The 26,831-nt window shown below is 48.8% G+C and overlaps 10 protein-coding genes across 10 annotated transcripts; 2 read left to right on the plus strand and 8 right to left on the minus strand.

Annotated features, from left to right (window-relative positions):
- Window positions 1-402: 402 nt before the first annotated feature.
- FOXG_16574 (uncharacterized protein) lies at window positions 403-1,629 on the plus strand. Its single transcript, XM_018396605.1, has one exon. The coding sequence runs from the start codon at window positions 614-616 to the stop codon at window positions 1,361-1,363; it is 750 nt and encodes a 249-aa protein (XP_018257195.1). The 5' UTR covers window positions 403-613; the 3' UTR covers window positions 1,364-1,629.
- Window positions 1,630-1,801: 172 nt separating this feature from the next.
- Window positions 1,802-7,489, minus strand: FOXG_22479 (uncharacterized protein; the record flags this gene model as incomplete). The annotated part of the gene is made up of 10 exons (XM_018402881.1): window positions 1,802-2,886; window positions 2,940-3,443; window positions 3,509-3,713; window positions 4,004-4,008; window positions 4,040-4,192; window positions 4,252-5,308; window positions 5,357-6,094; window positions 6,128-6,194; window positions 6,399-6,754; window positions 6,992-7,489. The coding sequence occupies 10 exons, from the start codon at window positions 7,487-7,489 to the stop codon at window positions 1,802-1,804; spliced, it is 4,668 nt and encodes a 1,555-aa protein (XP_018257196.1).
- Window positions 7,490-7,817: 328 nt separating this feature from the next.
- Window positions 7,818-9,622, minus strand: FOXG_16578 (uncharacterized protein). Its single transcript, XM_018396606.1, has 3 exons — window positions 8,908-9,622; window positions 8,735-8,849; window positions 7,818-8,687 (listed from the first exon to the last, which is right to left on the minus strand). Exons 1-3 carry the CDS (start codon window positions 9,551-9,553, stop codon window positions 8,012-8,014), a joined length of 1,437 nt encoding a protein of 478 aa, XP_018257197.1. The 5' UTR covers window positions 9,554-9,622; the 3' UTR covers window positions 7,818-8,011.
- An 849-nt stretch (window positions 9,623-10,471) lies between these two features.
- On the minus strand, window positions 10,472-12,777 carry FOXG_16579 (uncharacterized protein; the record flags this gene model as incomplete). The annotated part of the gene is made up of 2 exons (XM_018396607.1): window positions 10,472-12,324; window positions 12,372-12,777. The coding sequence occupies 2 exons, from the start codon at window positions 12,775-12,777 to the stop codon at window positions 10,472-10,474; spliced, it is 2,259 nt and encodes a 752-aa protein (XP_018257198.1).
- Window positions 12,778-13,087: 310 nt separating this feature from the next.
- Window positions 13,088-14,088, minus strand: FOXG_16580 (uncharacterized protein; the record flags this gene model as incomplete). The annotated part of the gene is made up of 2 exons (XM_018396608.1): window positions 13,088-13,755; window positions 13,806-14,088. The coding sequence occupies 2 exons, from the start codon at window positions 14,086-14,088 to the stop codon at window positions 13,088-13,090; spliced, it is 951 nt and encodes a 316-aa protein (XP_018257199.1).
- Window positions 14,089-14,310: 222 nt separating this feature from the next.
- On the minus strand, window positions 14,311-16,693 carry FOXG_16581 (uncharacterized protein). The gene is made up of 6 exons (XM_018396609.1): window positions 16,406-16,693; window positions 16,239-16,342; window positions 15,840-16,187; window positions 15,649-15,789; window positions 15,425-15,599; window positions 14,311-15,366 (listed from the first exon to the last, which is right to left on the minus strand). The coding sequence occupies exons 1-6, from the start codon at window positions 16,685-16,687 to the stop codon at window positions 14,722-14,724; spliced, it is 1,695 nt and encodes a 564-aa protein (XP_018257200.1). The 5' UTR covers window positions 16,688-16,693; the 3' UTR covers window positions 14,311-14,721.
- A 368-nt stretch (window positions 16,694-17,061) lies between these two features.
- Window positions 17,062-20,761, minus strand: FOXG_16582 (alpha-glucosidase). Its single transcript, XM_018396610.1, has 3 exons — window positions 19,577-20,761; window positions 17,911-19,523; window positions 17,062-17,864 (listed from the first exon to the last, which is right to left on the minus strand). The coding sequence occupies exons 1-3, from the start codon at window positions 20,383-20,385 to the stop codon at window positions 17,206-17,208; spliced, it is 3,081 nt and encodes a 1,026-aa protein (XP_018257201.1). The 5' UTR covers window positions 20,386-20,761; the 3' UTR covers window positions 17,062-17,205.
- Window positions 20,762-21,493: 732 nt separating this feature from the next.
- On the plus strand, window positions 21,494-23,042 carry FOXG_16583 (uncharacterized protein). The gene is made up of 2 exons (XM_018396611.1): window positions 21,494-21,803; window positions 21,866-23,042. The coding sequence occupies exon 2, from the start codon at window positions 22,026-22,028 to the stop codon at window positions 22,869-22,871; it is 846 nt and encodes a 281-aa protein (XP_018257202.1). The 5' UTR covers window positions 21,494-21,803; window positions 21,866-22,025; the 3' UTR covers window positions 22,872-23,042.
- A 126-nt stretch (window positions 23,043-23,168) lies between these two features.
- Window positions 23,169-23,458, minus strand: FOXG_16584 (uncharacterized protein; the record flags this gene model as incomplete). The annotated part of the gene is made up of 2 exons (XM_018396612.1): window positions 23,169-23,406; window positions 23,445-23,458. The coding sequence occupies 2 exons, from the start codon at window positions 23,456-23,458 to the stop codon at window positions 23,169-23,171; spliced, it is 252 nt and encodes an 83-aa protein (XP_018257203.1).
- Window positions 23,459-24,976: 1,518 nt separating this feature from the next.
- On the minus strand, window positions 24,977-26,028 carry FOXG_16585 (uncharacterized protein; the record flags this gene model as incomplete). The annotated part of the gene is made up of 4 exons (XM_018396613.1): window positions 25,830-26,028; window positions 25,550-25,764; window positions 25,425-25,491; window positions 24,977-25,359 (listed from the first exon to the last, which is right to left on the minus strand). Exons 1-4 carry the CDS (start codon window positions 25,903-25,905, stop codon window positions 24,977-24,979), a joined length of 741 nt encoding a protein of 246 aa, XP_018257204.1. The 5' UTR covers window positions 25,906-26,028.
- Between the last annotated feature and the right edge of the window lie 803 nt (window positions 26,029-26,831).

A 26,831-nucleotide genomic window follows, 5' to 3' on the forward strand; every position in this document is an offset into this window, starting at 1 on the left:
AGTTCAAATATGCGCCACGTCTACAACGGGCGGAGCTGAGGGTGGCATGGGCCGTTCTAGTGCACGAGGCTGCATTATCACATAAACTATCCCTTGCTGATATGTGACATTGCCTAAACGCTGTGATTTGATACGAGAACAAGGTGATCGTTTCCACTTCTGCGTATGGCACTGAGACAATGAACGGCCAGCTTCGGGCCTCTCCGCGGCCCGTGGCTAGCTGGGTGAGCCTAATACGGTGAAACATAGTCTGTTCTGGCATGGGTGTGCTACTCCAGACGTAGGCCAAGGACGAATGTGAGAGTGTTCATAGGTCTGTCGTATTTGAGCCTCTTGAATGCGAGAATCAAGGTCGGGGAAGAGACCTGATGCGGATGTGATATCTAAACCTTCTCAGACAATATTGGATATGGCATCATATTATTGTGATATCAGCTCAGAAGAGATCACTTTCAGCTGGAGAATGACAGCCACAGAAGGAATCGGTCTGATGTAAATTGGCCTCCATTTGCATATAAATACACATTACTATTCTGCTGGAAAGAGATCAAATCATCAACAACCAAGCACTTCTACTTCTATATCAACTACATAACTCAAAACCTCGTCAAAAATGGCTTCTCTTGTTCCCATCGACCCCAAGGGCATCGAAGCCCACTACCATGGTCTCGGCCGCAAGCTCGTTCTCAAGGCCAAGGGCACTATCCCTGGATACTTCCTCACCCCGTTCTTTGAGCAGGACATCTGGACTGGCGGTCTTCGCTTTTCCGTCAAGGCCTACAGCGGTGGCTTTGAGAAGGTCCCTAAGGATAAGGAAGTCAAGTTTGAGTTTGAGCTTCCTATCCTTCTGCCTATCCCCCATTTCAACAACAAGTCTGTCCTTGTTGAGACCGCTTTCGGTACCTCCGACATCAAAATCGTCTATCTTGAATGGCCTGAGGATCCTGAGGATAACGCCGTCGCTGTTCAGTCTGTTGAAGGCGACGCTGGTGCCTCTGGCTCGGAGACTAAGGAGGGCAAGAACACTGTCATTCTCCCACCAATTCCCTATGTCCTCACAGACAAGGGTCTTCTTCTTCTTTCGGCCTTGATCCCCAAGGAGCTCAGCTCGGGAGTCAAAATTGATTTCAACCCCGAATATGTGAAGCTCGTCGACACAAAGTTTGAGAATGGTTTCATCAAGTGGGATATTGCGTGGAATAAGATTCCCACGGGCGCATCTGACCCTCAGACGGTTCATGTCATCACCACTATCAACCATGACATCAAGCTTCCTGTCATCCCTCCGTTTCCCAGTGTCACCATTATTATCCAGCCTTATATCGTTAGCCGCATGTGGATGGTGTCCGACAAGAACGAGTAACTCTACTGTGCTCGGGTGCGACAAACATCGATCAGCCAAACCGCTTTTTGAGCTGTGGTTTCGGAGAGAGACGGATGTTTGGGTGGTAAGCTATGGAGGAAAATGGCCTTCGATTATACTGTAGCTGACAACTTTCGTTCTCATGTATCGGATCTTGTATTATCTCTACTACATATAGTTATGGAATAAATCTTAGCCATGACTCTCATCCTTATATGCAAGTATGTTGATGCATATTCGGGTATTATGCTGTCCCTGTTGGACCGGCTGGCTAGATCACCTGGATGGGGACTCCCTACTGTGTAATCAGTGTTTCTAAACTTCCCACATATTCTCTCAAGCCTTCAAGACCACGTTGAGTACTGTAAGCTACAGACTTCCCATGCGTAATAGTGATTTCCGTTGAGAGCCATTCCTGTGATCACTTCTAGTTTGTGGTTATTCCTCCCGTCTGATATTTTCCAAAATATTCTGAATGACAACAGGAGCGACTCCAATGACCGTTCTTCCAATCTTCCCAACCGTACTGACAAAATGTTCAAACAGACCATTCTGCATCATTTGATCGGGAGGTATGGCTATGAGACCCTGTAGAGCAGTGTCGCCAATAAGAGCTCTGTGACACAGAATCTCGACGTGAGTCGACATGTCGGTCACGCTCAGTTCAGACTCGCCGATGGCTCGAGTGATGCCGTCGAGGTTGGGAGAACTAGCAGATAAGGCGGTTTCAACGATGCTTCCAAGAAACTCAGACATCTCATTGGCATCGCCTTGATTTGTGTACCGGGTGAAGGCCTCAACAAATCTTTTGGCACCGTCGCCCAGAGAGCTGCTCACGGGAGGGAGCTTTGGGTAGAGTCTGGACATTTCCTCGCCCGCAGCCTGCGCATTGACTGAGATCCGAAGTGCAGACTCAATAATACCAGGTGTGATGAGATTTGCAACCCTGGGAACAACATCCTTCGTCTCGATGAATTGATCCTCCATCTTGTCGAATATTCTGAACTCGTTCGCCTTGTGAGGATCCATTATCAGGACAGTCTGTATAGCAGCCTCTGCAACAATGGCACGGGCAGCACACTGCCTGTAATTGAAGTGGACGGACCCAATATCGATGGAAAAATCTGAACCAAGCTTGCTCATGACACCGAGTGCGGTACCTGCAACGGCGGCGATAGGACTGCCCATCTGGCCCAAGAAAGGGGACCCAGTTCGTAATACCGAATGATCAATTCTTTGGCCGACGCTGGTAACCTTCTTGAAAATTGCCCAAAAGGCTTTAACATCACTGAGGGGCTCTTCTGTCGCACTGCCCTCCGGGTGGCCCGTGGTCATGATGTATCTGATATCTTCGCTACCAGCAGGAGCACGATCCAAGGCATACATGACAGTAGACATGCCGCTGAGGTAGGTTCCGAATTTACCTCGAAACACAGTTGCTGTGTTCCTAGTTCCGGTACCATACGAAGAGACGCCGATAGCCTTGCTTTCGCCACTGATGAGAACAGGCGACCCGGATTGACCTAGTACAGTTAATGGGTATTGCAAGTAATTTGGGCCGGAAACAGGTACTTACCACCCGCACAAGACATGGTGTGCTCCAGCATGTTAAAAGCGGTTTTTGATAGATCGCAATCTGTTGTTCTGGTCATCTCATACATTTGCGCGCCCCGTTCATCGCCCAAGGATTTGTCGCACGGGTACCCAACCACGCTCAAAAGCATCTTATTCACAAAACCTGTAGTGGGTTGCTGGCTGATACGCACAATGTTGTTGAATCTTTCCACCTTGATGAAAGCGACATCGCTGGCGCGATTGGTGTCACTGATGATCCAGTCTTTCGGAATGACAGCCCTAAGACCTCTGCGAAATTGGACGCCAGGCTGGTCAATAGAGTTCTTGCCATTGTACCCCACAAAAGCACGGACATTAACAGCTTTGCCATAGTTGTATGTATGGTCATAAACGCAATGTGCGGCGGTGATGATAAGATGGGGCATGATTAGCCATCCTGTAGCTTGAGCATGACGCACGTCACTAGGATCCTGGCCTTCGAATTGAATCTGGAGCTTGACAATAGCTACACCCAAATTCAGACTCAGCATGACTTTGAGCTGTTGATAGCAAAATGCTTCGGAAACCTACAATGATATTTCCCTCCAGGCTGGATGTGAGCCGGATCAACTAATCTACGTGAATCATCGTCAAACACCATCTCAATTCCATCTGCTCCAGGCCCAATGGGAAGGACGTCTGTCGCGGGTGTATGAGGCACGTCTCGGAGAGACCAACGAGCGTAAGTTCTTTCAGGGTTAGATGAAGCCATAGTGGCATGAAACGCGACAAAATGCTGCAAAATGCATTAGGGATGATGGGGGAGCATAGTTTCTAGAAATGGTCTGGTGATTCTGTATAAATATCTCATTCGGGGTAGAAGCTACACGCTAAATACCGATAGTGTCTCTCGAGATCTTTCAGCTGGGCCTCTGAGACAATTAGCCAGGCCTGGAAAAATCGATGGGCTGGCTGATTGGCCAGGTAAGTTCAGCAACTCCTTGACAACGCGCATGCCACCATGACACGTTTCGGTAGAGAAGTCTCTTGCTTTATGCATATATCGAGCTATTCCATACTAATCACATGATCTGCCCCAAGACCGCCTCGCCGTCAAAGTACGCCCCCCAACTTCATCCGTCTGGCCCCTTTTGGTCGGCCTGGATGGAAGCAAAGTTTCCATAACAACATCATTCCCATCTGGGTCGCTTTCTTTGCGCTGCGTAATCTCGATGAATTGGCCCAACCGCTTTCTCCAACCAGGCAGAGCCCCGTCTTCCCTTTGTCAGCTATAAACACAGACTTGGAGGGATAAGAGAGGGATTTCAACTTACCCACCATGAGACAAGCGAATTTGAGCATAACAGGAACCCAGACGCAAACTGCTACCAGTTGTCCAAAACCCCATTTCGACAGGTCAACCTTGCTCTCGTTGCCCGATTCCCCGCCGCTGAGTAGATGCATAAATGCCGCAAACTCATGTACTCCAATTGCGCCCATGACGATAGTGAGGACTTCCATGGAGATCCAGGTAGCTTCTGTGAAGAGCACGAAGTACCTCCGGGTATAAAACGACTTCAGACGCAATGGTAAGCTATCCATCAAAGCATGGGCTTTGTGGGATAACCAGTCACCCCGTCCGAGGAGGTGCATCCTAATCATGGCAAGGATCCAATCAAGTATCAGGAATGCCATAATTACATGCATTGGTGCCTGTATCCTAGAATGAAACTTGAAGAAACTCTCCGCATCTCGATCCAGATGACCTAACTCTTCACCCGTAGTGGAACTAGAACCTCTCTCGGCGGGTTTGTTGAAAGTCTGACAAAACGTTCTGGGCCCACTATGATTCCCGCAGCGTTCCAAAGGAGATGAGTCTGTAAAGTGCTCTAATAGCGAAGGCTCATCGACAGTCTGGGGCCTAGCAATGAGCACAACAAGGATCCAGTTGATAAACACAAGAACAAGTGTATACCACCAGCGATTGTGAGTCTTTTGAAGAATAAGCTGCACAAACAGTAGGGGATACATTCCCGCCGACACCATGCCTCTTACGGTGAGGTTGTTTGTCAACCAGGAGAGGAGTGAACTGATGTTACCAAGTCCCGTTCCGCTAGAACTTGAGAAGGTGATGATAGCGGCTATAGAAATAGTGCCGAGAAACACAGCTTGAGCTTCTTGCAGATCGACAAGTGTTGATGCTACTGCAACACCAAAGGTACTTCTTGAAACCATTTTCTGCCATTGAAAGGCTGTCTCGACGGCTGCAGCAGGTCCTTGAAAAGGGAGAAGTGAAATCAGTGTCAAGTTCCGTATCCAGGTCTTGGTGATCTTGTAGCACAAAGCAAAGAATAGGACTATCGTGAACTGAATCAGATATGCCACGATGATCTGTATGTGATCAGTAAAATCTTTCATTCTTGGTGCTGCAGAACTCACACCAGGCCCTGCAATATCGTAGTCAATTCCAGGATCAGCCTTGTCGCAGTACTCGGTACTCATGATTCTGCCCAAGTCCTTGATTTTCTTAGATGTGATCATTTGGCATTGAAAAGTCCACAATTCCGGCGGACAACCGCCGAACTTGGAGTCTGAACAAGACTGTAGCGCACATTTGACGTAGCGCAACAATGCACCAAGTTTCCAGAACTCGTCCAACGGGCCGGTATTAAATTTTCTATCCACTTCTTCTAATGTCTGGTTGCTGATAGTATCGGGCCCACGATTAGTAGACATCATAGCAACAGTTGCCAAAGTAAGGCAGTTCCATAGCGTTTCGGGATTCGAAAACATGTGCTCTTCGCTTCCGCACGCTTTATGACAATTGGTAACATTGTCGATGATACATCCGCTCTCGATCAACCTAGCAGGATAGCTAGCATGGGTAATGATGGCAGGTAGGCGATAAAGCCATGCGACCTCCCATACTCTCCAGTCCTGGGGGATGGTGAATTGTTTGAATGGGCTGTCGGTGAAGTTGAGCCTTGGGAGGTACTGGAAACTCCTTTCTACCATTTCGACGAAAGCGCGGGTCTTCTTTAGGCTTAGTTCCTGATAACGGGGGATATTTGGATGATTAGAGCAGAGGTTGAGATTGTGATTGTTTCTTGCTGCCTGGAGAGCCTTACTTACTGAAACGTCATCTTCATGCACGCCGCCGTCTGCCAAGATATTGAGCTACATGTCAGCATTGGAATCGGGAAGCATTACGGTAGCCCAATTGATAAGAACGTATTTGTGAATAACATAACTGTGACTAAGGTGCAGGCATGTTGGACTATGCGGTGTTATCTAAAATATCCTAAATATTTGTCGGAGTTGAGAGTCTTGTATTGTTTGGCTCTGAAGCAACGAAGGTATGTTAGAACTTGGCGCAACACCGAGATCCCTGCCAAGCTGGAAATTCCCCACGAATGACACATCAATTGGAGGAACCAGCTTGAGATAGACTCAGCCTCGGGTATACTACTGGTTCACATACCTCCATCTCGCTCGTCGATGGAGATTGATATCCCCAGAGTAAAACGCCAGTATCATGCCATAGATTCCACCAATGTGCCACTTGTTCAACAAAGCTCCGAGTCCCCAACCCTTGTCATCCCTCTCATCCGCATCAAGGCCACTCTTTTTCACCTTGTCGTAGACGGTTGGCAACATTGTGGCAAAATAGCGTTTTCTAAGCTCCTGGTACCAGCAGCGATCGTTTAATTCCCGGAATTGCTCTTCGGTGTAGTAAGTATGTGCGTAGAGCCATTTTCGACCACCCAACTCCATCAACTTCTTCTCTAGAGCCTCGTATTTTGTTTTGAACTCCTCTGGGTCTAAAGGCCCCCAACCCTAAACACCAATGTTGAGCATCGGCTGCGACATGTTATCTCCAGTGCCAGTATCTGAAGAGCCTTTCGTGACAGGGTGAAAAGTAGGTGTTCGACAGCCTTTTAGAGGGCAAAGCCAAAGTGGCCATATTTCGTCAACATAGTCGACGTCCACATTCTTACAACACTTCTTCGTTGTAGAGATAGCGGCTGACACGCTGCCAACTCTGTGGTACGTTGTCTAGACAAATTGCTTCACCTCTACCAGTCGGACCTGCATCAATGTCGTCAAGCCTAAAGTCCCAGCAGCGCCCGCAGCACCATGAAAGAGATCTTCATGTTCTTCGCGCGATGCCCGAATTATGTCTCTGTTTCCAAGTATCATTTCCACAAAGTTGACAGTTTCGTTGAAGAAACCATGTCGAAATGAGCTGCTTTCCCCAAAAGTCCCCGCAAAGCCCCCTCCTGCTGTGATCCCGGGGAATTCCATAACGACTGGAGGTATTAGGCCGAATGGCGTCGTGGCTTCGATAAGTCGGTCCATCGGTACATTGGGCTCCACAAGGCAGGTTCTTTGCGCGGAGTCCACTGAGATAACTTGGGATAGCATGCTGATGTCGATAACATTCGTGTCAGTGGCATGGCGAGGACGAGTACTGCTTGAAGAACCATGAAAAACGCGATATGGCTGGCGGAGCTTGTAGAAGTCGCGTATCTTGTCCACAATATCTTGAAGAATTTGGTTATGCCGCTCCATGGCTTAACACGGTTTGCATGAGCTATGAAAGGGGACAGCTTCGAACATTGGACAGATACAACTAATATGTACCCTCAAGGCACTGTCTATCTCCCTGTTTGAGTACTTGCGCCAAGGCTAACTTGGTAGACCCCATACATGGCAGAATTCGAGTAAGGGAAAAGGATGGTGTAACTTTGACCAACATCATGATGATTAGACTGAGACAGCAGAGGGGAAGAAAAAGGCGGTGATGATGCCTACACGCGACCTCACCCGCCAATCTAGATGGTTGACTGGCACGGCGACGCCTTGATGCAAGTTACGAGCGACTTGGTACACATTCGTTACACAGATTAAAAAAAACTTCTCATTCACGAGTAGAACATGCATAAGCTGCACAATAAGCTAAATCTATCGAGTCTAGATCCGGGCTGAGCCTTCACTCCGGGCACAAGTAACACCATCTATCCACGCTGTTTCGCAACCTTACACCACGCATAGCACAAATCTCCCTTGTTCAAAGTCCTGAAACTCCAAATCTCACCAAACGCCAGGAATGAATCGCCAAGGCACACGTCTACAATACTCGGTCCACGCAGCACCATACTTAACCGAGCAGCTCTTCTCATCACGTATACACCGATGCACAAGCAACACCGTCATCCACACCGCGTACGTCCACACCACAGCCCTTGTACTACCCACCAGCGCACAAGTACTAAAGCTAAGAATCAGATCACCCAGGTAATTCGCGTGCCGAGACCATCCCCACCAACCACTGCAGAGGAGCAAACTCCTATGCTGCCGACCATCGGAGGTCCTGAAGGATGCGACGATGCATTCTGCTGGTTTACCCCAGATGGTGCATTTTCCGCCTGTTCGTCGCACGATTTCTTTTTGGTGGTTGACGGAGCGGAAGATGATGTAACCTGCTACTCCGAGGGTGAAGAAGAATGCTAGGTAAGGTGTTGGAGCTGATGACGGGTAGCGGCCGAGATATTGGCCTTGGATCGTGTATGTTGTTGGTAAGAAGCAGAAGCAGCCCCAGCTGAGATAGAAGCCGTAATGGTCGAATTTGACATCGATTGTGCGCAAATACCAGGATTCATTAATGAAGAAATCTACCACGTAGAGAGTCTGCAATGCGGTGACAAGGATAAGCGATGGCTCAACATATCCCTGGTTCTGGTACTGATACGCCATATTCGAAAAGTCGCTGCCCCATGTAAGTTCGCGTTCTCGTATCAAAGTGATCAGACTTACATCAGGGTCCACACCATCATTCCAGCCCTGCCATTACTGAAAAGCTTGAGGTCAAAATTCTCACCCAACCGCGGATTCAACTCAATGCCCATGAAGAAGTCGTATAGGAAGGACCCTGTTCATATCAAATTAGCGTTTAATTACACTCAAAACTCAAAAACTGGTGGTCTCACCGCTGAACTTCCTATCTTCTGGGTGCGTCGGCATTACGTACGCTTTGACGAGCGCAAGTGCCGAGATAACGAATCCAGCTAGGTTCATAGCTCCAATTAAGCTACTCCAATTGCGGGGAATGAAGCCAGGGTCCAGAATCCCCAACCAGCTGAGAACTCCGTAAAGGAGATGTGTGACGATCCAGGCTGAGAGGCCGTTGATTTTGTAGTTGAGGAGATAGCCAGCTGGTGTTAATTGGCCTTGGTGTTGTTCTCCGGGTAGTAGGCAGTACAGAAGGGCTTGGATTCCGACCCAGCAGATTACTGCGGCGATGCCTTTGGTGGTGAGGTGAGGACCGTACTGGGCACAAATGGTCCAGAAACCGTGTTTTTTCACAGCGTCTGCGAAGAGGGATAGTGATCCTTCGTATTCGGCCAACGTGATGAATATGGATATCGAAGCCATCGGTGCGAGAAACAAAGGCGATGCACCAACAAGAGATCGCAGCCACGACCTCCCAAATGCTGCACGACCCCAAACATCAGCACCAGCCAACATCTGAACCTCCGTCGTCAGCGCCTTCGCTTCAATCGGCTTCTTCTTTCTCTGCGTCGTAATGGTAGTCGTCGAGCCAGCCCGCGGCAAGCCCTCTGCAATTCTTGCCATGGTTGGTATCGTATACAGAGAAGTAGGTATGAGATGTCGTGAGAAAGGTGAAGGAGGAGAAGGAGGAATGTGTAGTACAAAGGGATGAGATAATAATCACGGCAGTTTTAGTGGCTGGCACATCGTCATCGATCAGCGGGTGGATCTACAGCCCGGCCATGGCTAGAGTATTCGTGGCTTGGCTTAAAGTTATGTTGGTTTGAGTTATGCAAGCGGACGCGTGTGCGCGGGCGCGTTGTGAGCTTAATTGTTTGGTGCCAAGATAAGGTCGCTTGAGACATGTTGGTGGCTGGCTTATGCGCTAGGTATTTTCTTCTGAATTATAGGGTAATGCAGCATAAATAATGAGAACTGGCGGTGAATATGAGACATTTCGGGCCTCGAATAGACTCAATGATCCATTGAGATTGAAGTATTGTTGGACGGCATCATTGTGATGCTGATGTGACACCAATCATTTTAGACCGACTTACGCACGTTCTTGTTTGTGCCACGAGGCTCAATTTTCGTGTTGCATACGGTAATTTCCTGCTAAACTGTAAATTCTGATTAATATGGCTGAGCCACTGATCGCCTCCGTAACCGTCCGCGGTGCCCGATATGCCGAGGTCCCTGCCGTGTCCATGTCGTTGCGTATCACTAGCGCCAGAGCCAAATGGCTTCAGTTCAGCTCACAGCCACAAATTCACCCAGAATTGACCCTGTCAGTACTCCGTATACACGATTCATTCCCAAAAATTTCCATGTCATTTTGATAGTTGGAATTAAATCTTTTTTCCGACCCACGTTGCTTGCACTGGGCCTCCCATATGCTAAGTTCTCTGTGCTGATATAAGCTCTCAGCCACAGATCTCAACTGCAAACAACACATCTGGCCTCCCATATGATCAAGAATATCAACGGCATGGAACCTCATTATTAGACTATCTTGATAGTATATCCGTCTTTCTCATCCTTTCCTAAATAAAACCTCTTGTCTATACCTGAATCACTCCATATTCCGTCTCTCAACTTAGATACCGCCGTGAACGATGTCTTCTGGTCCGCCCAATCCCTCTTCATTTTCTCAACGGCAATCTCAAACATGCCAATTCTCCTAAAAGTCCCTCTTTCTTGATTAGTGATTAATAATAAGCCGCACTCAGACGGTAACCTCTCCTGCCAAGGATGTCTAATATCAGCTTCCGCAATCTTGAGCGCGAATATTCGACTATTCTCTGGCACCTCCCTATCTAACCAGATAGCACATGGATAATCGGCCTTCAAGCCTTTCCCTATGAATACAAGTCTAGGCGTCAGGTCAAGTGGTTTCAAGAACTTGATGCGATTTCTTATCGTGTTGTGGCTCTTCCACCAGTTTGAATGCAAGGGTCCTAGTGCACTGCGTGAAGCAGATCTAAAGCGCACTTCGGTGAGAGGGCCCTGAAGAACAAGTGCCGGAGGGCGTGATATCTCGAGACTCTCTGGCCCATTGTCGGGGGCGATGATATCGATGACTTTCGTGACGACCTTGGGTTCAGTCTGCGCTCGGAACAAGAAGTTAAAGTCAACTGGCGTATAAACAGATGCCCAAGACCAACTCGGCGCGACGCGGGTACTCGGCGGTTCCTCTTCCGTTTCGGTGCGCCATAGTAGAGAGAGCGGAAGACTTTCCTGTTTCCAGAGTCCCTTGAGATACTGCTCTCTCGGTACAATACTCGTCAACTGCTCAGCTACACCGTCAATAGCAATGAGCTTATCAGTCTCTTTCGACAGTTTGCCGACGCTGTACTGAGCTACCACTGAAGCCCATACGTAGAGAAACATCTCTTCATCCGTAACTGTCTTCTCTGCGTTGAGTTCTCGCGTGAGAAGTTCTGTGTATACATGCTTGAACCTGTAATCCTCTACTGACTGCACACCAGAGGGAAGCCTATCAGCAACATCGAATCTCTTGTATCGGTACTGCAGATCCCAAGGTCCTGCCTCAGGATAAAGCTCCGAGGCGTAGAGCTCGCCACATTCCCAATAAAGCATATCGTGAGCAAAGTAAACGGTTCCTCGTGATAGAAGACGTTCTTGGAATACCCATGCCCGCTTCAACAGTGGTGAGTTTGCAACTGCTTTCTCCCAGGGGTCTGTTGGTACCAGATAAAATTCCCCTTCAAGCTCGTGTGATGGCCATTTGAGATTTACCTTCGCACCATTGATGCTTGCAGGGTTGCGTTCGCGAAAGAGTCCCCCATGTGCGTCCGATGATGCTGCTGCAGCAAGTGTTATTGCTGAGTATGAGTAAACTTTCGCCATCGTCACCGAGTGCAAACTCCAGTCTTCTGCATCAAGCTGGATAATGCAAAGGGCGTCTATCCAGATATACTCCAGACCAAGACGATTTGTGACAGTTATTGCATCACGGAATGTTGCAGGGAGGTCTTTGACAGGCATTCCAGTAGTCGCCATGCTCTCGATGTTAGATCTGAGTAGTTTGGTGAAAGACTGTCTTCCCCAACAGTAGCTTAACGTAGCATACTCTATTTTTGGTGGAAGGTCATTGCTTCTGTCCGTTTCTACCACTTTGATAATCTCAGGCACGCCATCTGCATTTGGGATGATCTTGACCAGTCGAGCTGGAAGCCATTCCCTGTTCTCACCAGTGCGGGCATGTAGTTTGTTGCATGATTTATGATTATCCGAACAGTTATTGATCCATTTAGATAAGCACTCGAAACTAGCTTCGCTGGATGTACTTTTTGACGTCTTGTCAATTGGCCTGTGACATTTCACACGAGGATCTATACCAAATTAGTTTAACGATATGAGCAACGGCCAAATAACGCACCATCAGTCCCAAAGAGCCGTATATCAAGCCCATCAATATAGCGAAGATTATGCCTCCTAAGACCGAGATTCGCCGAAAGGTGGCCTTCATATGTATACATATGATACTGCCACAGAGCTAACATCGGCTCGCCCTTTGCCTTCCGGGTCGCTTTGCTTTCATCCGCAAAGGATCCGTTCCCATCCTCGCCAAGGGCTTGGTCCGCCGCTGCGAACGCGACAACAAAGGAGCAAAAGTCGCAATCTTGCACAGACTCGGTTATGTCTTGAGATGAGTCTGCATTCTTCTGGAAGGCTTTCCACGGCGCCTCGTGAAAGGGAGAATAGCTGATGGTGGAGTCGCGGTACAGACGTGTTGGTTCGGAGAGAATTGCATCTCGACATGGTGCACAGAGCTTTGAAGACATCGCGCGCCGTGGTAAGGACGGAGCCTTCGACGCGTTATATTTATCGCGGTGTAAGATGAGGCGCGGGGATGAGACGTCTTAGTGTGAGATCTTATAGCAGGGGTCGGCTTGCTAGTGATACACTAACCACGAATGTCAGACTGCTGTGGCACGTGGTGATGAGATACTTCATTCTTTCCTGCGACGCTGACGATGTTGGAATAAAAGATGTCGACCCGTTCTTTAGGAATTGAGTGGCCTCAGTTGAGACTGTGGTTCACCAAGCGAGCCGCAGGGACTCAGGTTCGACGCTACCGAATTTATATTAATACTATGTCCTATTCAGTCTGTCCTGCGATGTCTTTGGCGATGACATAGTTGAATCCGCCGGCATCTCAATCGGCTCCTCATTAATATGACGAGCTGCTTTCATCTTCTCCACCACCGTCTGCTCCTTTCCAGTTGGAGCCTCATGGACTAAAACCCCGGGTGCCTCGTATATCGCGTTATCAGGAGCTTGATGCGGAGATATCCCGCTCCCATCAACTTCAGAAATGCCAGTCGATTTTGCATCCAACTCTGGCTTTTCAAACCCGTCTGTTGGGGCAATGCTTGCTGTTTGTCGCTTCTTGCGTCGGTAGAGGAAGAAGCCGGCGAGAAGAAGAATTAGTGCCAAGACGCCGATGCCTGCGCCAATGCCGGCTTTTGCACCGGTTGCAAGTCCTGTCGAGGCTGATGTTTCTTGTGAAGATTCTGGTGTTGAGGTGCTAGCATTTGAATCTGCTGTTGATGTTCCGTTATCCGCGTTGATGAAGAATAAATTACTTTGCAACATGCTTATATCGCTGCGATTCGTCACGTCGTACACCGTCATTGTGAATTTCGAGTCGCCAACGTCCAAATCCATAGGTATTGTCCAAGTGTAGTTCATGTATGTGTCTGTGCAGTTGGGGTTCCATAGTTTCCAGTCAGAGGAAGGATAGTCAAAGGTCTTGTTGTCTATACTCAGTCAGCATTGTTTTTGTTACGAGATCCAATAACAGACTTACCAAATATCACTATGGGTTTTAGATCGTCTGGGCCTGGGCCATATGTCCCTGTCCACCACCTCAACTCCATTTTCACTTTGGTGCTCCCTTCGCCCCATGTTCCGTTGATGTCGCGCCCGGCTCCCCAGCCTACCATCTGTGTTTGTCCACGCACCCAAGTTTTGCCTTCACCAGGCCAGAGAAATTGATCCTCAATGGTCGCGAATTCGCACCAACCATCTTCTGTTTCGTCATCGTCTCGTCGTTGTAGCATATTCGACGCGAAGTTCTGTGAGAAAGGCATTTTGATCGCCGACAATGTGAACAAGTTGCTTTGCAATGGAACCTGAAGAATGGAAATTCGACATCTTTAATGCATTGACAGGTGGAGAGCATCTTGGGTCGAGGTTACCATAACAGCTTAATCGAAATAAGGACCTGTCTCGTCTTGAATCCTTCAGCAGCCTGGCGAATCGGGCATTGCTCAGACCTCTCGCGAAAGGTCTTGGCTGTGATCCTTCAGTGTTACCCTTGAAGCATCGCCTGTTCTTGAACGGAGTTTTGGGTCCTTTTGCTGCGCATTGACCATGGGCCCATAAGGCTTAGACACTTCCAGGTTTTCATTCTTGTTATTTCCAATTCTTATCATGTAGTTATATTTCGCCAGGAAACCCGACCGACGGACTATGTCGGGGTTCAAGATCCTTTGCCTCCTAGCTTCAAGCAGACATTGTAACATACAGGCAGATTATAAATGCTGTTTTTCCATGCTCAGGCAACGACGGGTCTGGTCTGATTCATCCTTCCCCCACGGTCGGACCCATACAAGGATTCAAAGGGGAGAAACGGTGGACCGTCCACCTCGACTGAATAGGTGTTTATTTTGAGCCAACATGCCCTCTCTTTCAGATCACTGTTTCTCATTCCAACACACGGCTCAAGTTCGCAGTGAGGCCCGTCCCTCAATAGCGGTAGTCATGCCATTCAGCTCTTGTTCACCGCTATCGGACGGATCATCCCATCCTTCGCGCTGATCCTTCGGCACCCTGACAAACAAGATATCCAAAGCCAAGCCAAGCAGTGCCAGGCCAGCCGCAAAATACAGAGCTGCCCTGTATCCTCTAACCTCATCGTTGTTGTTTGTTCCAATCTCCGTCTCAATCGTCCCAGCAAATCCTTGACCTAAACTGTTTCCGTAAAGGTTCAGAGTTCCAATCAGACTACTCGCTACGCCCTGTTGACGACGACTGACGCTGTTGCTGGCGATCACTTGTGCGGCGACGTATACCAAGTCGGGGCAGAAACCGTAGAGAACCATGGCTGGGAAGACCTGCGCCCAGTACGTTTGTTGTACTGGCATTGTCGCGAGGAGGATATTGCCAACCAGAGTAACAGTCACACCGATCGCCATGATCCATTGCGCTGCAACGCGGGGGATTAGCCATGCTGCGATAAATACAGCGAGCACAGAGCTGAGCCCGAATGGCACCCAATGAATGCCAATTCGGGTGACAGATACTCCGCGCAGGAGGTACTGCCAGCTTGTTGAGTACCAAAGCCCGATTCCGAATGCCATGTAGCTCTGTTTAGTGCGTTAGTGTATCAACCGCTAAGAGAGCTCCGACAGTGGCAAGACGTACCAAGAGCACAACAAAGACCAAAGCTGTGAAGGTCGGCGCTTGAAAGACTGACAATGGCATGATGGGGTCCTTGGCATAACGCTTCTCCCAGAGCAGGAAGGCAAGGAACATGACCACGGAAAGAACCAGCAGGGCTATCTCGTAGGGCGCGTTCCATCCAGCTGATGGTGCTTGGCTACGATGGTCAGTCACAGATGAGACTGTGAAGGGCAACTCGAACTCACTTGCATACTACGTTAAAGAGTAGTAAACTTCCCAGTCCCAAGATGATTCCAGGAATATCGATATGCCCACCCTTGTCAACTGGGGTTTCCTTCGGCATGAGGTACGCCAGCCAAGCCAGGTTGAAAGCCGCGATACCAGCACTAATGGACAAGTTAATCATGGCTCAAGAAGCAGCAATACACATACTTACATGAGAACAAAAAGCCACATCCAATTCACATTATCAATAAACACACCCGCGATTAACGCGCCAATCATTCCTCCTAGAGGCGGCGACGCTGCGAAGAAACCCAAAACGACGTTTCGCGATCGGCCTGGTGGAACCATGGTGGTAATAATTGAGACGGCATTGGGCATAAAGACACCGCCACCAACACCTGTCAAAGCGCGCATGGCGATGAAAGAGTCATATGCCTTGGTGAAGGCATTGATGAGAGAGAAGAGGGTGAAGATTGCACAGCCGAGAAGGGTGAGTTGAGAGTGGCCGTAGATGGCGCCCAGTCGACCAGTCACCAGGACGAATGCACCTTGAGTGAGTCTATAGATATCAGAAGCGTATACAAGAGAGAATGAGAGGGAATAGACCTACGGATACGAAGCGACCATCCAGTTCGCCTTGCCGGGACCTGATTCACGCCCCAGATCTTTACTCAGAGCTAGACCGCCAGCGATGGTGACACAATTGGACATGAACTTGAGGAAAGATCAGTACATGATTCACCAAAACTTTAAAACTTATACAAATGGGTCAGTTACCTGGATCGTATTTGCACAAACCAGTAGCGAGATGATCAGTCGACGTGATGCTGGACTTGTCGTGAATGCAGGGTCAGCTTCAAAGACTCGTCCCGCCCGACGAGTCTCTGGGGGATCTTCATTCTGGCTCCTGCTTGCCAGGGAAATTGTCTCGAAGGGCGCTTGGAGAGTGGTATGAGTCGTGGCCATGTTGAATGCTTCCCAGAAATATAATGATCTGTCCTGGATGAAGGCAGAGAAGTTTGCATCATGGGGTTTTGTAGTGGTAGATGGCTCAGTCATCGGCCGCTTAAATTATTCGGGAAAATAAGTCAGCAAACCACCTGCGACCATCCCATCCCCATATCAGACAACGTCAACGCACATCTCCACTCTCTTCATCACTCATTACTACGTCAACTCTATATCATTGGGTAATCGCATGGCGTTGGTCAATTACTAATCGAATAGCCCTTGTCATTCGACAACAGATTTGCTCGATAAATACCTATAGGCTATAACGTTCAGTGGAATTCTACAGCCTGTTCAGGAATTTCTTTGAGTTTCACTCCATTTGTATGAGCTTTAATCTTTCTGGGTCCTCGTGCTGAATTAGTGGCTACTGGAAGACTTTTATCCTAACAATAGATCTTCAAGCAATATTCTCGACATTTACACGCTTTTGGAGGTCACAAAGAGCAGGCATCCACAAGAATAATCGATTAATATTTATTCATAAATGTCAGACGAAAGCTAATACTTTCCGTGAACTATCGTCATAGCTAGAATCATAATCATAACCAGGTCCCATCCTGTTCATCTCAGAACAAGTCAACGTGACACTTGCGCGTCAACGGAATATCCGCAGTAAACACGAGCTTCTTGTTCTTAGCATCATACTCAGCATGGTCCGTACCTTTGGGCTGAGACTTGACGCCCAGAACAGTAATGGTCTCAATACCAACACCCGCATCATACTCAAAAGTTCCATCGAAGCTCAACTTGCCCTTGTTGTACTTGAAGTCGATCTCAGAAGCAGTGTCCTGAACAACAGACTCGCCATCATCAAGATACAGAGAACCTTCGGCCTTTCCGTCAAGACCAGGGGCGATGACGAGGTTGAAACCCTTCTGGCGGAGAGCCTTGGTTGTGTTGGCGCTCTCAACGCGCTGGGGGTAGATAAGACCGCCCTTGTAGTGGACCATGATGTCGGTGACGTCAACCTCGGCGGACTCGTACTGAGCCTTACCGCGGACGGGCTTGCCGGTGGACCACTCGTAGAAGATATCATCGGGGAGGTAGTACTCGAGCTTGGTGCTGTTCTCCTTGGTGACGGGGCTGACGAGAATACCATCACCATAGAAGAACTGGAGATCGATGGAATAGGTGTTCTTGTCCTTGGGGTAGTTGAAGAACATGGGGTTGAGAGTAGGAGTACCGGTCTGGTTCTGCTTGTAGATGGCAGTGTAGATGTAGTCAACTGTTCCTGTTAGCGGTTGTTCAAATGAGGGGCATCGGTGACTTACGGAGCTGGTATCGGATGGAAATACCATTGCGAGCAGCCTCAGTAACCTTGGGCCAGCGGTAGAACTCCTGAGACTGAGAAGTAATATCGGCGTGGTTACGGAAGAAAGTATAGAAACTTCCAAGGGTAGCCCATCGAGCACAAAGGGTCTCGGTGACGTTGCCACCAAATCCACAGACATCAGCACCGACAACGGGAATCTGGTAGATAGAAGCGAACTGCAGGATCTGAGAGATGGAGAAGCGGTATTGATCCCACTGAGACAGGTTATCGCCAAGCCAGTGCGAAACATCCTTGCCGGAACCAGCAAAGGTACTTCGTGTGATGACGAGAGCACGCTTGTCAGGGCGTCGCGCACGCATAGCGTTGTGAGAGTGAGAAGACATCTGAGCACCATACAAGTTGTGCGTATCATACTGAACGTAATCTCCACTCTGAACGAGATCGGTGTCGGTGGTACTGTCAGCCAGTGTAGGTCCAGCGCCGTTCTGAATCATGTAAGGAGGCTGGATGAGCTCTCGGTTTGGAAGACCCTTGCACTCGTCAGGACCGCAGCCAGAGCCAGTCTTCTTGCCGTTTTGCCAGCCTTGGCCGGGACGACCGTACTTGTTCTGGCCCCAGACCTTGCGGGTAGCTGCCCAGCGACCAACACCGCGGTTGCGAGGAGTGGTGCGGACTTCGACGGAGCGCTTGGTGGTCTTGGCGACAGTGGCAACTTCGCGCTTGGTGGAGCGGAGGGAGGGTGGCTGAAGACTCTCAGGGAATCCGGGGATGCGAGCAGGAGGGCCGTCTCGGACGGGAGGGGCCTTGGGAGGATCACCGTCGACCTTGGCGAAGTTCTCGGGAGTGGTGTTGTTGCCGGGATAAGGACGGTTGAAGAAGTTGGCGGGCTCGTTCATATCGATCCAGAGAGCATCGATATTAGGACCATGCTCGCCGTCGAAGAAGTTCTGGAAGAGTTCATTCCAGTACTGCTGAGAGTTCGGGTTGAACCAATCGGGGAAGACACTGGGTCCAGCCCAGACAACTCCTCTGTAGTCTGAACCATTAGGCTCCTTCATGAAAGTATCGTACTGAAGACCGCTGGTGAGAGCTGGGTTGGGCTCCATATCATACACAGCTGGATCAACCATGACGATGTAGTGCTGATCGCGAGCGTGGATAGTGTCAACGAGATCCTTGTACTTATCAGCAGGGAATCTCTCAGGGTCGATAGTGAAGATGCGACGACGGTCCATGTAGTCGATGTCAGTCCACATAGTCTCGAGCGGGATTTTAGCAGCAGAGTAATTGGCCACCACGCCTGCGACTTCGTAGACATCTCGGTATCCATATCTGCACTGATGGAAACCAAGACCCCAGTAGGGCGTCATGAGAGGAAGGGTGGTGATCTCGGCGTACTGCTTGGCGACGTCGCGGGGCGTAGGACCAGCGATGAAGTAGAAGTCGAGAACACCGCCAATGATGTTGTACTCCAGGAATTGCTTGCCGTTCTTCTTGTCGATGAAGACATCCATGCCGTTGGAATTGAGGAGGAAGACACCGTGGGTGCCGCCCTTGCGGTGGTCAAAGTAAATGGGGTGAGCTCCATAGAGGTTCTGTCCATTGGGGCAACTGAAACGCGTTAGCAATCGCATCAAATTGATAAGAAAGGTTAAGTGGTTTACCCATAAGCATCGCGAGTGTAGATTGTGCGGGTGTAGTTGGTGGCATTGAGCATGAAAGGATCACTGTGCTCACCAAGACCGTAAAGATAAGGCCTCTCAGGAAGCTTCGTCTTGAGATACAAGTATTGACTCTCAAAAACAAGCTTGCTACCTGAAGTGTCAAAAAGCACTTCCCCAGAATCCTTCCTCGTCACAGTGAACGAGAAAGGATCCGCCTTGAAGTCAAATTTGAGCTTCGAGTTCTTAGGCGAAGCCCACTGTCCATAGCCAGGACGAGGGAAGATATCATCAGGTACTTGGTAGACGGTGTTATTCGTATCCAAGATCTTGACGTGAAGACGGTCCTCAGTCTGATACTCAACCTCGAGCTTCAGCTCGGGGAGATCAATGCCAAAGACATCGCAGGCCTGTCCCGCAAGAGACAAGTCAGCGTAGAAGCCTGACTTCGTCTCCCGGTGGTTGGTAGCTTTGTAGCCGGGACATTTAGAGAGATCCTTCTCGAAGAGGTCTCTGCGGGGTTTGTCGAGGTCTTCAACGCCAGCCTTGCTCTGCGCAAAAGCAGTGCCAAAGGCAACGGCTGAAGTGAGCAGCGTCTTGAAGAACATGATTGAAATGAGAAGAGCTGGTTGCTGAGCAAGAAAAACCATCAAGCCATCATGCTTGGTTATATATACAGATTCGTTCTTGGCATGGTGACTTTGAATCGTCTCGTCATGATGCATGCTACCTTCCAGGTCGGCGGAGACTCCGCCGCTCAGGAACAGAGCGAGGGAGACTCCGTACAGAAAACCCGCTGTAACGGTCGTCATTGCCGTGAACCCTTGAAGAAAGCAGTCAAGCTTAAGCTAGGTTATGGCCGAGAAAAGAGCCGGGACCAGGTTTTCGTTGCGTGATGCTGTACAGGGATGCATGATCTTTGAGGGCGGAGGCTCCATTTGCGGGGTTGGCAGAAGCTTTCCCCAGCTTTTTTACAGCAGGTCAAAGACAAGAAAACTTTGCTGGTAAAATTAATCGGCTGGGTGAGTAACAGTCAAGAATGGGATTGGTCCAATGTCGGGCCGAACGTTATGCATAATTGAAGAAGTTCGTGAGTGCGGATGAGAGGCATTGACGAGTGAATTGGGATTGGGAGACGGAGCGCGTTTACTTTGGGTAATGATCGTGGGTTGGTTTGATGAGCTTCAGAAGTGAGTGTGGCTGCGACGAGAAGTGAGACGTACCACTCTTCGACGATGATCCGAGGCTAACACCACTCACCTTGTGTCAGAGTGTGATCAGTTAGTGGCGCATCCTTGCCATCCGAGGGTACATGCAGCCATTGCATCACCACTCCCTCTTGTTCCCAATCATTGGGCCGACTTCGGTCTGTGACTCGGTGGCACTCGAATTAGCTGCTGGAGACCATGTTCTTTTAGTGCTAATCCCCAGGACCAAGCCATGATTCCCATGGGGAAGTGAGTAGCGCATGGGGAAATTCCCGACAATCCTTGCTGGCCTGAATTACAGCCAAAATTACCACCTACACTGCCCTTGATCTCGCAGAGAGGTATTGGTGACTTATTTTGTCACTAAGCTGCATCGCATCTCCGCCAAGTCGTAGCCATCTCGGTCAATTATGTCAATCATGACAAACCCTGCAGTTCATCTGATGATCGAAATAGCACGACTGTGGATAGCTTCACGGCGGAACTTTTGCCTTGTTCCTGTCGCTAACACAATTGAGTAATAATGGGATGACTCCTGCTTGTGAGAAGAGAAAGGCGATTGGAAGCCTCGGCTACGGGATTGCCGGGTAGAGGCGGGCTTGCGGTGCAGGGTAAGGAACAAACTCGTCGGTCGGTCTTGTGTTCTTGTTGGATCATTTACGACGGGATATGCTTACGCTTTGTATGGATTGGTTTGATGGTGACTAGTGTTATACGATGTTGGTTTAACCTCTGTAAACCGATGTGTTGGTGGCGGTTGAGTTCGACCCTGAATCAAGCTTACTCACTTTGTGCGACGGCCCGGCAGGTGACATCATGCGTGAAACAGCAAAAGGACTTCTCATCCTGAAATGTCTGCAAGCTATTTTCTTGAGTTGCGGGCTAGAAATTATATGGTGAGTTCTTCTCAAATATTTTCAGTGTACTAAGGCTATCACTGGATTATCTGCTCTCGAGCCAACTATTCATTGCTCGACATAGCTTCCTCTCCTACTCCATATAATCATATTACGAGTGCTGGAGTAAGCAAATTCCGAGATCATTTCTTCATAAGTTGGACACCGCTCATGGATTGTGTTTCCAGGCATCAGCTTTTTGGAATTGAAGATATGCTATCAATCTCGTGATGTCGCAGGCAGCAATGAAACCCAACAATCCGTTGAGTCGCATTGACCCACTCTGCTTACTCTCACCGATTGTCAAGCCTCAGCCATTTCAATGAAGTGCTGAAAACAACAAAAGAAATGGCACAAGCGACACAAAATACCATCACAAAGTTTGAGATAGTCGGGAACACAAGCAGCTCATATCCTTTGATCATCTTCTTCCACGGCTCAGGCGACTCCTGCAAGTCTTGGGGGGCTTTAGCAGAACTGCTTCGGTCTGCGTACCACCTTCTGCTCTGGGATAGACAAGATCCATATGTCAGAACCGATGTAGCTATTTCCGAACTGTTGGGTTTTCTCGACAGCAGGGACACGCCTAAGCAATATGTGCTGATCGCGCATTCATACGGCGGCACCTTCGCAAGGCTCTTCCTCGAAGCGAGACCGCACCAAGTCGCAGGAATAGTCCTCGCCGAGACGGGTGCAGAGCCAACTATAGACGCCCGACTCGAACAAAGACAATACGATAAGAAGATCTTGGGGAAAAAACCACTTGTTGTCATTCGTGGCAACACTCTGAAATGGAAACAGCTACAATACGATCAAGCCATCGCTGCAGAGCAGAACCTCGCCAGCCCAACCCTCCTGATGCAGAAAAGGCTTATGGACGCGACAGATAAAGAAGACGAGAGGTTGAAAAAGGCACAGCTGCAGCTTTCAAGGAATAATCGATATGTACATATTCCGGATGTTAGTCATGATGTGATCATTGAGAAGCCGGAAGCTGTGAGGGAGGCCGTTTGTTGGGTCATGGAGCATTTGCAGACTGGTGAAGGAGAGGTTCGGGAGGAAGAGATACAAGTACAGGCGAGAGGCGAGGACGAAACTGTTGCCAAAAAGAGCTTTGGGGATAGGTTGAGAGGAGCGAAGAAAATGTCTCTGAGAGGAAGTCTGTCCAAGCTGTTCAAGAAGTCAGATAAGTGAGAGAGGCATTTGAGATACCACTGTTGTGAGAGTTTGAACAAAGAGTTTGAATGGAAATGTAATATCCATATAGTGTAAGAAGAGGGTTATAGAAGAAGACCCAAGCCGTAGGATGTACAAAGAGAATAGGCTAAAGAGGGCAGTATTCTTTCCACTTTATGAATGATGAAAACAAATCTTTCCCCATGAGAGGAAGAGAAAGAACCAAGTAAGCAAGTGAGTAAGAAAGAGAGTAAGCCGGCTGTAAGGACTAAATACCTTGCAGTCCAAAACACAAAGAAATTCTCTGGCGGCACCTCAGGCTTTGACAAAACGGAACCCAGTGGCGTCGTTCTCAACCGCACCATCATTGACCAGCGCCCCATCACCGCCAACTCTCACATACTTCCCATTACTGGCCGCCTTGATAGAATAAACACCCTGGCTCTCACCAATTTTCTGACGAATGATGAACCGCTCCCAGGTACTAGCCGTTGCACGAGTTGCGGAGAGCGCAGAGGCGCCGGACTGATCCGCCGTCACGTATTGGTTGCTCCTGGCGAGCTGCAGGGTCCCGGCATTAGGTACATATACACTAGAGAAGGCATAAGCGTCATTGGCCGAGGTGCCTGACGCAGAGAGGTGGCCGCCGTTGGCTGCGGACGCGACGTATTTGCCCAACGTAGCCTAGATCTTGTAGTCTCCGTAGGGGTTTTCTAGGAGGCTGCCACAGATAGGCTGACTGTTCTGGTTGGGACGAGGGCTGATGAAATATAGTTCGTTTGTGTATGTGTTTCCAGAGCCTCGAATCTAAGGTGCACCACCGTTCAACTATAATGTCGCGAGCTCACCAATGCTAGCATCTTCGGACCGCTTGCTCGGCAAAAAACACCCTTTGCCGATAGTAGCTCACTGCCTTCTATCTTTCTCCACGTTTCAAACTGATACGAGAGATGTAGCCTGGCTCATGTGTAGGATCCCCGCAAACACACAGCCAACCATGGAGGTCGGAGCGTATAGCGCGGGGATATACTACTTTGTTGTAGCTACCGAACAACAGATGACAGGTCACTGCCAGGAATTTGTCAAATTGGAGGAAGGGCAATTCCAGGGGTCTGTGTAGATGGACGAAAGTAGTTGTGATGGCAGGCCCCTATTCTCTGGCATTGATGAGCACTCACTCCAAAACAATCCGTTTTATTCTCTTACAACCTGAGAACATAGTTGATCTCTCCATATTTCTACAGCTCAGAGTTCTTGCATATATATCTTAAATGTTCGTGATCAAAAGGATCGCGTTTAATAGACACTGCTCTCCCTTCACTTCATTCATCCCATGGGAGACATTTAGATATTGATATCAGTTTGCAGCTCAAATTATAGCTCGCGAGGATATATTTAGATAGCTATCACAAAAGGTCTGGGACTGCAATATGCCATAGTCGGTCCTACGACATACTGGAAGATGCCTAGGAGATGGCTTTCACGGCATGGGTAAAATGATGAGTGCTTTCTTAGTGTAGTCCACCTACTACTCTTTGTGGTCAGATAATCAGACAACATGGACCACCTTCCTCTCTCCCGTGGTCACAATATGATAGTTTACTAAGCCGAGCCCGCCAAGTCCCATTTACCTAACCCAAGAACAAACTTACCGACATGGGAAAAGGAGGTAAAGAGAAATATGAGGCCCATTCGTGTTAAAAGAACAAGCGCAAAGTGCATCATTGCAAACCACTAGTATACTCATAATCCAGGCCTTCAGAGAAGCACCGAGCTGGCTATTGAGTGCATCCACAAACGCGATCATCCTCATAAACACTTTAGGGGGTACTTTGGCATCACTACTATAAGTTGATGTATTTCATTTGGAAGTTAAAGCATTCCAGATATTTATAACGCTAGAAAGCAGTGATGACTTAGTAATCTGAGGATAAACCTACATTGTCAATGCAAGGGAATCAAAAGTGGATTTCTGAACAATTATTACATCTCATTGCAATTCCATATTACAGATATACAGAATAATTGACACAAAAGGCTTGAAATCAAGCTCCGACTCCTTGTCAAACAGTATCGAACCCCATGTCCTGTGTGAAGGTCAAGTCATACCTTGGTTGGGCACTTTAACTCAAGGGTTCTCCATCTGACCCGATAACCTCGGGTAGATCATCAACCGTGCCCAAACGTTGCTGGGAAGAATCATCGTCTGAGTGGCTTTCATCTGATGCTGCAGGTGTAGATGCGGCCGGGCTGACACTGTCGGATGAGCGGGCAGATGCCGCCTCAGCTGCTGCTGAAGCACCTGGGCTTCCCTGGCTTCCTGGACCCCGTCCGAGGATCGTGTATCTCTCAAGAAAACATTGCTCGATGGCACTGGCGGTAACCACACTGGTGATCCACGTGGTAGTGTTTGAGATGGGTTGGATTTCCTCGGTAGTCACAATTAGGACATCGACTGTGACTTCAACGGGTTCACCGGGAAGATAGTGAGTCTCACGACAGTGGCCTTGATGTCATTAAAGATCAGTTTCTTATGCCCGAATGGTAGGATCTGGATTTGCATGTACTGACCCTTAGTTGTGTTGGTGACGGTTGAAACTGTAACGCTCTCAATGACCCTTGTTGACGTTGGAAGCACCTGATCTCTGTATCAGCATGTCTGTCTTGAGCATGAGGATTTTGCGACTGAAACCTACCACGACCGAGGTTGTGACAATCTTGTTGGTGATGGTTCTGGTTGATTTCGGTACGTAAATAATCTTGGCTTTGTCTTCAACACCACACTGTGTGATGTGGCCAGCGCAAGGTACCATGACCTTGTCGTCAGGGTTACCGGTCTGGGTTTCGTCCGCCCTTAAGGTCGTGGTCGAGGTCGACACTGAGATGATAGCAGGACTGGGATCGCCAGATTCTGTAATTTGTTACTGAAGGCCCATGTATGATTGCGGTCTGGAGCCACGTCTAGGAAAAGCTTACCTCTCACGGCAGACGCCAGGCCTGCGAAACAAAGAGTAGCCATGATGGCAGCTTGCGATAGAGATTGGGGAAACATCGTGAACAGCTGATTTACAGTGAAAGGATGTGAGAGAGAATGAAGACAGAGGGTAGCTTGCGATTGCAGCTTCACTTAGCTGGTTAAAAAGAACGAGGGGAGGGCAGGATTATCAGAACGACCTCAGCTTCGAAAGAAATGCAGCTCGATAGCTCTACTAAGCTAGAGAGCTTACCCAGGGGCCCAAGCCAGCTATTCGAAGTAGTCTAGATCTAGCAATGGACCCTTTCTGGCCTGCAGCTACTCTCAAGTGAATTGAGTTTGACTAACTCCCAACCATCTACTGAGTAGGGTCTCCTCCAAGGACCCTGGGGGCGTCTGCTGCGTAGTTTCATAGGGCCTAGGTGGTTCAACGCTAAAGCAATTATCGAACTATGTGAGGTGAGGGTTGTGATACTGGCGATGGAGTGCAGGCGATAGTGCATCTTCAGCTGCAGTCCACTGCAAGAAGTCAGCCCATTTACCCCAAAATCCACTTCTTGGAGGTGGCTGGCTGGTATGACGTGTAGCAAGCCCGCTATCTACAGTCTAGACTGATTGGGACCAAGCCACAACGGACAACGGTTCAGAATGGATCTAAAACGGGCACGATTGGCGTTTCCCCTCATCCGATTTCAGAGCTGAATGTTCATTTTTGGAAAGTAGGTGCGCCTCAATGATCTACTGCACACACACAATTGGTACACAATGTGCTGCGCATGGTAGCTCGAGCTGGCTGGTCTAGTGCGTGTTAATCCAGCTACACGACGCCTCAGAGGGACATAATTTGGGCGATAGTGAGATCACCATTACATCGCTGAGCAGAATCACTGAACTTGGGCGTATTAGGCGAACTTGCCGTGAGAGTTACCTGTCTGTCTCATCTTTATTGGTCCGGGTTAGACATTTGAGGCCTTCTCTAACGTGCAGTATGTCTCAATGTATCA

Source organism: Fusarium oxysporum, chromosome 11 (assembly GCF_000149955.1).
Source record: "Fusarium oxysporum f. sp. lycopersici 4287 chromosome 11, whole genome shotgun sequence".
In the NCBI taxonomy this organism is placed as follows: domain Eukaryota; kingdom Fungi; phylum Ascomycota; class Sordariomycetes; order Hypocreales; family Nectriaceae; genus Fusarium; species Fusarium oxysporum.

Bases quoted from the DNA above. Each gene is read 5' to 3' on its own strand.
- FOXG_16583 (XM_018396611.1), top strand. From the start codon at position 22,026: ATGGCACAAGCGACACAAAATACCATCACAAAGTTTGAGATAGTCGGG.
- FOXG_16581 (XM_018396609.1), bottom strand. From the start codon at position 16,687: ATGACTGAGCCATCTACCACTACAAAACCCCATGATGCAAACTTCTCT. The intron at 16,343-16,405 runs GTAACTGACCCA...TCTTTCCTCAAG, and splicing joins TTTGTGCAAATACGATCCAG to TTCATGTCCAATTGTGTCAC. The intron at 15,790-15,839 runs GTAAGTATGTGT...CTTGTCCATTAG, and splicing joins ATGTGGCTTTTTGTTCTCAT to TGCTGGTATCGCGGCTTTCA.
- FOXG_16578 (XM_018396606.1), bottom strand. From the start codon at position 9,553: ATGGCAAGAATTGCAGAGGGCTTGCCGCGGGCTGGCTCGACGACTACC. The intron at 8,850-8,907 runs GTGAGACCACCA...TGATATGAACAG, and splicing joins AGAAGATAGGAAGTTCAGCG to GGTCCTTCCTATACGACTTC. The intron at 8,688-8,734 runs GTAAGTCTGATC...TACATGGGGCAG, and splicing joins ATGATGGTGTGGACCCTGAT to CGACTTTTCGAATATGGCGT.
- FOXG_16574 (XM_018396605.1), top strand. From the start codon at position 614: ATGGCTTCTCTTGTTCCCATCGACCCCAAGGGCATCGAAGCCCACTAC.
- FOXG_16582 (XM_018396610.1), bottom strand. From the start codon at position 20,385: ATGACGACCGTTACAGCGGGTTTTCTGTACGGAGTCTCCCTCGCTCTG. The intron at 19,524-19,576 runs GTAAACCACTTA...AACGCGTTTCAG, and splicing joins TACACTCGCGATGCTTATGG to TTGCCCCAATGGACAGAACC. The intron at 17,865-17,910 runs GTAAGTCACCGA...TAACAGGAACAG, and splicing joins TTCCATCCGATACCAGCTCC to TTGACTACATCTACACTGCC.